This window comes from Motacilla alba, chromosome 2 (genome assembly GCF_015832195.1).
Source record: "Motacilla alba alba isolate MOTALB_02 chromosome 2, Motacilla_alba_V1.0_pri, whole genome shotgun sequence".
NCBI lineage: Eukaryota > Metazoa > Chordata > Aves > Passeriformes > Motacillidae > Motacilla > Motacilla alba.
In genome coordinates, this window is record NC_052017.1 from 31,408,989 (window position 1) to 31,420,944 (window position 11,956).

The window sequence follows — 11,956 nt, forward strand, 5'->3', positions numbered from 1 at the left end:
TAGAGTAACCTTATAACTTACAGGTACAGGACTAGATGAACCATCATCTTGACCCACTACAGTGTGTTTTTATCTACTCTAGGTTCCTCTGAAAGAATTGCTTTGGGTTTTCTCAAATAAAACCTCCCATAGTGTAAATATTTTTTGCCACACTGAATTGCAAATGATCGGTTTATAAATGGAACACTTTAAGCAGGCCTTCAGGTAAATTCTCAGTTTATGCATGCACTGTATGAACTGAGGACAGATATCTGAATGGAAAAATAACAAAGAGACATCACTCCTGCTATTCAGCTTGGAGACTCACCAATATTAATGCATGTCCTGGCAACCTAAGAGACCTATTGATTTGCAATCATTCATTCAAGTGCAGTGAAAGCCATAATTAGATAAATAGCTTCGGTAAAACTAATCTGAAACTCATTTGTTTTCTTTAATGAGATAAAACAAGAAATTAAACATCTGCTCAATGTTCTTCTTAGTATCCTTCAGTACAATAGTAAAAATATAAATAAAGACATATCAATTTTACTGCCATTATTATTTTTTGCATTTTATGTATTTTGTTGCAGCAATTGCCATCAAAGGCCATAGACACAGACACTATTTATGAATTACTGTGCTCCAACAGGCTGAGCATTTTTATCAATCTCTTTTATGCATGTCAAAGAAAGAGAACAGGTCTTTTAATCATTTGCAGACCCTCTTTGAGCTGACAGAGTATAACTTCAAGATGGTCTGCATGGTATAAATTTTTCAAGTATCAAAATTCCAACTTTAACATGATTATATCATTCTTTGTGAACGGGAATTAAACTCTGTTTAGGTTTTCAAAAGTGTTTATAACAGTTAAATCTAACAGGATTATTAATTTTTGCTTCTTAAATAACTTTTTCCCAACAAAATGCAAAGAAGGCTTCTTTAGAGTATTCCCACACACAAATCAGTGCTAGCACTGACAGATGCTACAGTTTATCCTGCTCAAGTCAAAACACACTTAAGCTTGGGATAGGTTGTGTCCTCCTCTTTCTTCTTTGGTAGCCAACTACTAGATTCTGCTTCTGTTCCTTTTAGGGCTTGGATCTCCCACGGCCTTCCTCAACAATCACCACATAACACAGTTTGTCCTGCAACACAGATGCAGCATCAGACTCGCAGCCCACACCCCCAGATTTTTTTTACTGCCAGGAGGGTTCGGGCACTGCAGAAATGACAGACCACAACAAAGCACTGGATTGTACATGAGCTGGGATCGAGAGCAGATCTAAGTGATACTTTGGTCTCGTTCCTTCAGCCACCCAATAAACAACAGCTTCGCAACTTTCAGAGTTAACCTTGTGCGTGCATTGTTTTTCTCCCCTTCTTTCCATATTTTAAACATCAATTGATGTATCACTGAACTGGTTTCACCTATGGGATGAAATGGAGCATCTGCTCAACAGTGTGCAGTAGCAGTCTATTGCAGCAAACGATTACCACATCCATCTGAAATTGCAAAGTGTTTTAGGTCCACTGGGTCTAGCTCTCTTGGAGAGAACTTGGCCAGAAAACCACAATTAAATGCTTATCATCTTAAAAAATGTATAAACAACATCCAAACACCTGCTCTCTCTCCCTCCCCCAAGCCACATCATAAATTCTTGATGTTCACAAGTGGTCGGGACCTCAATTTTCTGTTGGGGTTTTTCTGTGGGATTTGAGGTTTGGGGTCCTTTTTTTGTTTGTTTCAGTTTTTAACCCCAGAATGTGTAGTACTTGCTCCTCCTCAATATTGACCTACAAACTGCCTACCATGTACTTCATCACGGAGGGCACAGTTTGACAGACATTTCTTCCACCAATGGTATCATTTCAAGCAGCCACTGTTCCTTGCTTGGTGCCACTTATTCCACAGTCAGGGTGCTGATACCTACACATGCATGACCTGCAGAGAGGCTCATAAGGGGCAGCTGCTGGAGAAGCTGCCACAATAAAACACACACACACACACACACAAACACACACACACAGAGATAAAACACAGCCCATAATTAAACAAAAGACTCTCAGCTATTTCTTCCTTTACTGCTCTAACTCGTGTATGCCATGTATGTCTCAGTTACATAAAGGCTTGAGTATGAGGTTCAGGAAGCAGGGAAAGAAAGGCAGTCTCCTCAAAAAGGGAAAAAAAGTTGCATGCCTCACAATCAGTATTTCAAAAATGAAAATAATCTGGCATTTTAAGATTTAATAGGTCAATTCAGTTCTAAAACTGAAGGCAGAAGATCCTTACTGATGCTATGAATACACATCTACTGCTATTTATAGAGATTGAAGGGCTTTTTTCTCCTTCAATCAGCAGAATATTTTCTTTTAGCACTTTAGAAAAGTATATTGACTTTTAATCAGTTAGACCACTGTGTCTCTCTGCAAGAAAATATCTTTCAAAAAAAGAATTAATCAGATAAAAATGTTTACCAGAGGATGTAAATTATTAAATTAATAATTGACCCTAATGTGGTACAATGTCTGTAAGAAGATCATCTTACAAGGTCAGATTAACCTAAACTAAACAATAAGTTAACTGAGTTAAAAGACATAGTGACAATTATGAATAGCTACTGCATTTTATACCTAGAATTTGCAAATACTCACATCCTGCTTCCATGGCTTTTAATTTAGAGCCCAGATGACTTATTTTTTTATGCTTAAACTCATGCCAAAACCACAGGTGTAACAAAAATGTTTAAATAAAAAGGTGTCATGGATAAAGTTTATACCCCAGATACTTAATATATTCACATATTCTGCTTTTCTTTTTTTTTTCTTTTCCCCTTTTGAAAAGCTATCAGTGTCTTTTCAGCATTTTCATCAGTATAAAAATGCACAGCTTGTTTTGCAATTTCCTCACGGCGCAAATGGAATTCAAGCCACTGGGGACATACAAGTAACAACAGCTGAATACAAATCTTAACGGAGTTTGTCATAATTGTACAGTATGGTGCTGTTCATTCATCCTGGCAGCTGGGAAATCTAGTGTGAATTAACCAATAGTACAGGTTTGTAACCAAGCAAATTAAAGTATAAAATTCCACTAAGTGAATTTTGTTTGTTTTCCTGTAAGTATGCAACTAAGGCGACAATCAGCTCACTTTAAATCAAGAATTTCAACAGGATGCAACACTAGCAGAAATTTTGCAAAGACACTAATTTTACTTCCAGTGGAGTTGATCTTATTTCCTACATAGACTTCCTTGATAGGTTTCCAAGCCATGCACAGCAGTAGCACATCTGAGGATCTGCAAGCTACATCCCTTAGGAAGGGGAGCAAAACCAAAAGTGAAACCACTGAGATCCTTGTCCAACCAGGCAAAAAACATGCAAGGATGACCAAACTTGCTTCTGCAGTCCTTAACTGAAGGCTTTATTTTCAACACAAGACAACAGGCGCCTAAAGTCTGAGCACAGGCAAAATGAGCCCAAGGTATTTTCAGTTGGAGCTCAATTTGCAGCATGGGAAAGGGGTTACAGTCAAGTCTGGTTTATGGTAGGCAGGTCAAAGAGGGGCTTATCAGGATGTGCTCTGGACCAAAGCAGAGAAAGGAAACAGAACCTCTCACATAGTTTAAAGCAAGCTGCTGCAATTTTGGTGTGTCAAGGAATCTATGTCAATTTTATGCAGCTTCCATGAACACAAGCCACAGGATGCCAGCTACTCCCCATGCGTTGGCAGTGGCACCAGCTAGTGCTGCATCTGGACTGTCCCAGGCATGCTAAAAAGCAGCTGACTGTCAATCCAGGAATTGCCAGCCTCACTCCCAGCACCAGTGTAAGACCACAGGCAGTGGGCATCGTCCTGTCAATCAGGCTAATCCCCAACCTCAGGGAGAAAAATAGCTTTGCATCCTGCAAAACTTACCAGATTACTTCCTAGGGCAGAAGTATGGGTTTACTTTTCATTTCATTCAACTGTACTTAATCAAATCCAGACATAATTTCTCAGATGTAACATATGGGTTAATTAAGAAGTATTCTCAATTTAATAATTCACTGAAGACTGACTATGAAACAAATTATTATGCAAATAAACACATGAGACATTGAAATTCCCCACCAGCTACCATGGTCACTGTTGCTAAAGCTATTTTATCCATTGCTCAATATTTCATGTGTCACCAATCACAGAGCTGACAAGTTTAAGGATACTATATGTGATATGTGAAAGATAATTATCTTAATCGAATACATCTAGCAGGAATACATAATAATCCTGGTTACAATAGGAAAATTCAAGACTACTTACCACAACTATTTTTAGTCACTTAATAGCTGCTAAAGTGATGGGGATATTAAGTTACTGAGTAGAACCTCTGTGGCAGACTTGAAAGTAAAATGTCACCAATATCAATCAATTTCAATAATACTTCTGACAATAAAACTTTCAACTCACTGAGTCAATCCAGCACTTTTGTGTGCTGATTTCAACCAGTACAGCATCTACACAAAACATTGCTGCATCTTTTCAATGCAGAAGAAATGTCAAAATTTAAGTCTCCATAGTATATAAAAACATAGATACCAGGGAAATTATTGTGGTTTTTTTTCCCCTCTCATTAGCAAGACTGGTAAAAAGAGCATAAAGGTGCTAATGAAATGTGTTGATGGCACAAAATTGGAGGTATTGTCAAAACTCCTGTAAACAGAATGGTGTACTGGAAGATTTGGAGCCTTCAAGAAGTGCAATATTAGGAAAAGAGTGTAATTCAGCAGCATGAAATACAAGGTCACTCAGGCACCATGAAGATGAGAAGCTGCCAAGAAGGATATAGACTGTGATAAATGTCAGCTATTTGCAAGAGGATTATCTGGGTACGAAGCAGATCTACATGCCTGGCTCAATCAAAACCTAAATATCAACCACCACCATGATGTAGCCATGGAAGGAAGGAAGGACAGTAAATTCTGAGTGTTTCCAGCAGCCAGTTTCTAATGTCCTGGCAAAACCTCATCAACAACACTATAGTCTCCCCAGCTGCCAAATGAATTGATTAGAGAATAGCTACTTGAATGACATAAGCAACTGAAAGCTCCTATCAGGAGATGAAGAAAAGTTTAGCAGGATGTAGGCTGAGAGGATCTGATACTTCATTTAATTAAAACAGATTGCATATAGTTTGATTTTTCTCCTCTGCCAAAGAGAAGTTGTCTCCAACAGCATGACAACTGCTAGTGCCAGAATACATGATAGATATCCCTAATGCACTCCAACCCTCCAGCTATTTTCAGCTTGGGAACCTTCTGTGCCCGATGAGGATTATGTATCCTCAATACATTTCTCTTCCATGAACTTCTCCAGACTCACCCTGAACTCATGTAGACTTTTAGCAACTGTACTGCAGCTCCTATAGTTTATTTTCAACCTGTAACCCTACAGTCAGTTGCATCCTGACAAACACTAAAATTATGACAAAGTAGCTGCTCAAAATAAAGCTAAGGTGAAGACAGTCTGAGAACATCTACCTGGCCAAAGACCTCTAGGAACCTCACAGAAGTAAATACAGGTCTCAAAAGAGAAAATAGTCATGGTACCTCTTCAACTTTGATCAAGCCAAAAGATACATCCCGTGATGAAGGTTTCTACAGACCAGCAGGATCTTTCACAATATCAGAGTAAAGGGGTTTGACACCATGACATCCAAAAGGTTTTCCAGATCCACTATTGTGACAAAGAGCAACATTGATGCTCATGTATAACAGTATTTATCTGTGTGTAAATGTGAACCTAGAAAGCAGAAGAGGTGATTAAAGAGGTGTGTGACTGTGTGTGTGCAAGACACACAGATTCCTCCTCCTTCTGAGCACTTCCAGCGTTAGGTCCATAAAGAATGAAACTGAGTGTGGTGAAAACAAGTTTTGCCATGATGGAGTAGCCTGCAGGACCTCCCTGCTGGTGCTTCCAGAGGCACAAAACTGTATTTTATCACTAGAGATTTCTCACAAGAGAAAAGGGAAGAGAAGAAGGTATCTTTAACAGGCAGCAGGAAGAGCAGCAAAGACAGTTCATAAGCAAAGTACTCATGCCTCCTATGCAGACACTTTACACATAACTCTAGGAGGTAAACTGGGAAACAGAAGGGTCTTTCCAGAGATTTTGAGAAAGGACATAGTGGAGGGGAACAGTTCCACAGGGCACAATGACCCACTAAAACAGATCCCTCCTCTGCCTCTGCACAAGCTCTGACACACACCCAGCTACAACAGCAAAGGTTGCATTCTCTGCTATTTTATCCAGCAGAGGATGATGAGCAAAACCTTCACCTCGCAGCTCACTGAGCAAATGCAATCTAATCATCCATGCCATCTTGAATAACTGTGCTACACTTGTCCTAAGACTGAATTTAAGGGAAAAAACCATCAAGGACAAAGTCAATGTACAGTTCAAAGTTCCAAAGCTTTAAAAAAAACATTGGTCTCCCCTAGAAAGGAACTGGACGTTTGTTTTATATAAATGACTGAAGCAGTGGAGTGTATTCATGTTTACTGTTCACAGCACAGAAACATCCAAGCAGGATGGTTACTGCAGCTTTTTCTACAAGGTGCTTTTCCATCTCTAAGTTCTTTACATGTATTAGTACTGGACGTATCCCAGGACAGAAAGCAAAAAATACCTATTTGCTCTCCAATTTTGGGGGTCACTGAACTGAGAGAGAAATCTAATTTTGTTACACTGTATTTTCAATTATCCCCATCCCTGGTCACAATTTTCAGATAGTCTAGTGTGAAGGGCTAAGGACTGAGATGTCCAAACAGATTGAAAAAATTTATTTCACCCCATATTGATTTTCAAAATGTAATAAATTCTTTTAATGTATACTACTCTCTACTACACAATGCTTTCCTTTCCCCCAAAGCCCAGGAAGTATTTGAACAGCATGAAGGGAAGAACATCCTTAAAACAATTATAATACCCTTAACACTTCCATTATATTTTATTATCCATAGTCCCCAGGCATGCACACATGTAGATTATCTGTGCTTTATAGATGTGGAAGCAAACTGCACTTCAGGCAGTCCCTGAGCAAGTCAGCATCAGAAGCAGAAGCCAAGTTCAGGGGTCATAATATTTTTCTAGGAAATTAAACAAGCCAGAATTTCAGCTGGTCAGCATTTACTTGAAAACAGCTCACCTAAGTGAGCAACACTCCTGATGAAACCAGCTGGACAAATAAGGGTCTCAGCTTGGTGTTTGAACAAGCAAAAAGGCACAAAGAAAAGTCACTGGAGAGGAAGAACAGAGTAAGTTTTTTTCATAAGCAAACAAAACCCTCTGAAAATTAACTTTGGATTAACTTGAAATATTTTGTTGAGGTGGAGGAAAAAAAAAGAATCTTTGTTTCCTATGTTAGTGTCACTCCTTTCTCCAACTTTAGTTTAAGATTTAAAATTTTAGGGTCTTGTTTAAAAGGGAAAACATAAAAATGCTGCATTTTATTGTTCTAACATGTTTTTTCTCTCCCAAATGCTCTCATTTTCAGGGTTTAAGTTATTAATCAGACTAAATAGAAGTACATGAAAAGTGTCATGCCCCTAAAAGTCCATTTCTGGGGTGAAAAGGCACATGCACAGAGCAGACAGGAATAAACACAGGGTTCTACTAACAAAAACAAACTGCTCTATGGATGATCACACATACAGGGAGACACTCCATGCACTTCAGGTGCCCACTTTGTCTCCAAAGGGAGCAAGTGAATTAACAACCCTGCTGGACTCTTTGTGTGACCAGCTCCTTGGAACACCCCACTAGGCACTTATGCTGCTGAGTAATTCCACCTGCAGGATAGTCCCTGCAAAACCAGAGATGGCAGAGCACAGCATTCCCACTCTCCACATGGGACCAAGACACTGCTGCAGCTATACAGCATCTCCACACAGCATCTCCCACTGATCCAAGGTCACAGAATGGATTGAGTTGGAAGGGACCTTAAAGACAATCTAGTTCCAACCCCCTTGCCATGGGCAGGGACACCTTCTGCTAGACCAGGTTGCTCAAAGTCCTATCCAACCTGCCCTTGAACATTTCTAGGGATGGGGCATCCACAGCTTTTCTGGGCAATCTGTTGCAGTGTATCACCACCATCACAGTAAATTTCTTTCTAGCAGAAGATCCACTGGGTTGACTCCGGACTGCCTTACAGACTCACCATCCTCCCTCCAGTCTTCCTACCAAGGCAGATGGTACAAGAAAAACTTTACAAGATAACCCACAAGGTACCAGGAGGTGAAGCCATAGGTGACACCACCGCTAGATCTGTCACATTGTGTTTGCTGGTCCGTAACACAGAACATCAGCAAAGGCAGGCAGAGTCTCGCTGGAACTCTGTGAAACAAGAGAGGACCAAGGCCTCATCAAGCACAAGTGAGGAGCTGCATGACGCAAGAGCTACACAGGCTCCTCACTGGGGTGTTAACTCACCCACAGCAAATATTTACAGAGTAACTGTTGTACCGCTCACTTGTCAAACGCTTTCAGTAGCGGTGAGGAGTAACCACGAGAGTAAACCTGAGGCTGCTCTGCATGGCGTCTCCCTGAAGCGTCATGAATTTGTTTTGTTAAAACAGTGTTTCAGACCTGCCTGTGATCTAAAGCTGCCACCAGAAGCAGTTCTAAACTGCTTCTCTCCTCCTCACTGCACACTTACTCCATTTCTTTGGTAGTATGCTTCTAATGTGGAACAAACCACACAATTCAGAGAAGGACTTTCTTCATTGGAAGAAGGATATCTGTTGCAAATACCCTGCCATGGCAAAGCAAGACTTAGCTGTTTAACTGAATCGCCTTAGCTCTGTGTTCATATGGACAACTTGGATTGTAATCAGGTGGATTACTAATTCACCAGAACAATAAAAATCATTAGGCATCTCCATACAGGTTAGTCTTTATTTTATGTGTTGAATGTTCTGGAGGGAAAAAAATTACTGTAAAACTGGAATCTGAATCCACATTACTTAAAAATAGCTATTCTACTGTGAATTTATATCCTACATTAATCCTAATTATCTTCCTTGCCTATATATCCTCTTATAAGTTCACCCAGGAAGTTTGGTTTGAAATTCACACCCTGGTATATTTCACAACAACTTCCCCATGCAGAGAAATCATTTATTTACATGGGCAAAGTTCTGCAAAGTTGATGAGGGTACAAACACATACCATGCTGACTTCCCCCCAGCTCCGCACAGGCGTTTATCAGTGCACTGAAACAAAACAGCAGCTCGCCAGATTCCCAACACAGACAGACCCAACCCCATGTGGATTAACCCACCCCTTCATTTCGGCTGCTCAGGAGATGGGTTACGATCCAGTGCTGGCCTGCAAGTAAGGTCTGACCAGACTGACTGCCGCTGAACTGATGGCAATGCCACCCCCCTGATATGGCTCCGGTCACAACTGGGAGAGCTCGGAGCCATGGGCAGCTGCTTGCCACTGCGGTTCCCAGCCACAGCAGTGTCACGCTGTACTTCACCAGAGCACTGACTGCCCTGCGGAGACACACCCCCAGCCTTTTTTAAAATGGGTGAAATTGAGTGAAATTTGGACGGGGATCTCGGTCATGGCCACCTGACCCCACGGCCTCACTGTCAGGAGACACGCGAGGTCGAGGGCCAGGTGTGCGCATCCCAACTTTACTCCATCCCAGCTTCACACGCTCCAGGGCACGCTGGAATTCGCTGCTGGAACACGCGTGTGCGCCGGTGTCGGAGCACAGGCGCGCTGTACCTGCTGTCCGCCGAGAGCAGGCGTCAGCCCGCACGAGGGGGAAAGGACAGAGCGGGGAGAACCACTCGAGGACCCCGGAGATGGGACAGGGACGCTTTCTCACCCTGGTATCTCATGTTACACCAGAGCTGGCAGCAGTGGCCGGAGCCCGGGGTCCCTGCGGGCACCTCTCCCGGTGGGTGCTGAGGTGCCGCCCGGCTGCTGCCCGGGCAGCCTCCCTTCCTCCCTCCTTCATTCCGCCCGTGCCGCCGCCCGGCCCCGCGCCGAGAGCCCGCGGCCTCCCGCACACCGCGGCCCGGCCGGGGGCGCTGCGGGCGCCGCCCCGCCTGCCCCGGGCACCGCAGCCCGGCGGGCAGGGCAGGGCACGGCACGGTAGGGCAGGGCGGGGCGGGGGCGCTGCCCCGGGCCGCCGGCGGCTCCCTCGCTCTCTCCTCACTCACTCACTCACCCGGCCGGCGGCCGCCGCGCTTTTCCTCCGCAGCGTCAGCCCGCTCCGCAGCAGCGCCGGCAGCTCCCGCAGCTTCTGCCGCAGCTGCACCGGCGGCGGCGGCTCCTGGGCTCCGCCGCCGGGGCTCCAGCTTCGGGCCAGCTCCGCGCCCTCACACGGCGACGGCATCTTCACGGAGCCCACGGCCATGCCGCATCCCTGCCGGGCTGCGGCGCGCAGCCCCGCTCGCCCGCCCGCCTTCCCCCGGCCGCAGCCCCAGCCGCGCTCCCACCCACAGGCAGGCACTCGGCGGGCGGGCGGGCAGGCGCTCCCCCGCACGCAGCGCCGCACTCGCGCACCTTCCCCCGCACGGCGCGGCCCCAGCGCCGCGGGCAGCCCCGGGCGGCGCAGGAAGCCGCGCCGGCCCTGCACCGCTCCCGCCCCGCGGCTCCGGCGGTGATAAAGTGCAGGTAATGAGGAGGGTGGAGGAGGCGCGGGCGGGAAAGGCAGAAAGTCCTGTTAACTCCTTTGCGCTCAGGAATCCGGCTGTCCCTACCGGCCCCGGCGCCCCGCACCGATCCGCGCCCACGGTGAGAACACGTGGGAGAGCGGCCAGCGCGCTCAGAGACGGCGGCTCTGAGCAGAGGAGAAGGGGTTCGGGCTCCTCCAGGGGCTGGCTGGCCTCGGCTTCCTCCTGGAGGCTGTCAAGACGGGACTGGAAGAAGCCCCAAGCAGCCTGGTGTGACCCCCAAGCACTGAGCCTGCCTGGGCTGGAGGCCTCTTCGCGTTCCCATTTGCCCGAGTCACCCTCTGGTCCAGTGATTATTTATGGCTACAAGGGGTGAAGACCTTTTCTGTTCCCTTCCCACTGTTTTTTTGACTCAAAGAGGTGTTCCATCCTCCAATGCCAGCCAGCACTGATGCTGGAGAAACAAAGCAGTTTATCCCAGGTGAATGACTTGCTTCCAGTCATTCAGGTAATCCCTGCAAGAGAACTCTCAATGACAGAAACCAATTCTCTTAGTATTTGTAAAAGACTCGTCTAGAATTCAATTCCATGAGTTACGGGGATTTTATTTAGTCTCTGGAGGCTGCTTTTTCTAACTCATGGTACAGAAATTGCTTCCTCTCTGCCAGGCTCTATTCTCTCTAATTTAGATTACAGAACTGATGGTTATGTGGGTGTCCCTTACATATATCTTCTGCCTCAAAGCTATGAATAAGGCTGACCTGCTCATCCAGGAGGAGTTTACCACTGCCTAAATGCCTGAGTAAATGACATAATTAGTCAAGCCAATTTCACAGCCATATTAGAAAGAGCTGTTGCCTTGTCCCAGCCAAGAGGTCCCACTGGTTTCAGGACTCACCCTAGTACTCCTCCAGCCCCACAGGGAACTGGCTTAACCATGGCACTAACCTTGGGGGGAAAAAGAAAAAAAGGAATAGGTTGTTTTCATCGCCGATGTGCTCCCTAAACCAGCTCCTCTGGGATCACAGGACCATCCACAGTAGAAAGATGGCAGATGTGCCCAACCTGTGTCAGGGTGCCAAGACAGAGAACAGCCTCTTCCAGCATCAGTGTGACATTGAATTATCTGTCACCTGAGTGCAGCAGCAGCCTGGCTTTTCAGCAGCACTGGCCTGACCACAGGCTCCTGTGAAACAGTGATCCCTCCTGCAACCCGTGGACGTGTTCCTCCCTTTGCCACCTTTCCGTGGGATCTGGTAACCATCAGACTCTATTCAGCTGATTGATCTGGTGGAAAAATAAC

The 11,956-nt window shown here is 44.9% G+C and overlaps 1 protein-coding gene across 1 annotated transcript in view; it reads right to left on the minus strand.

Moving 5' to 3' along the window:
* The window catches only part of RAPGEF5 (Rap guanine nucleotide exchange factor 5), a 157,462-nt gene extending 145,913 nt beyond the window's left edge, over positions 1 to 11,549 (minus strand). The window contains exon 1 of the mRNA XM_038128762.1: positions 10,206 to 11,549. Within this exon, the coding sequence (XP_037984690.1) occupies positions 10,206 to 10,394 (189 nt within the window). The 5' untranslated portion in view covers positions 10,395 to 11,549. The remainder of the gene's footprint in view (positions 1 to 10,205) is intronic.
* Positions 11,550 to 11,956: the final 407 nt, after the last annotated feature.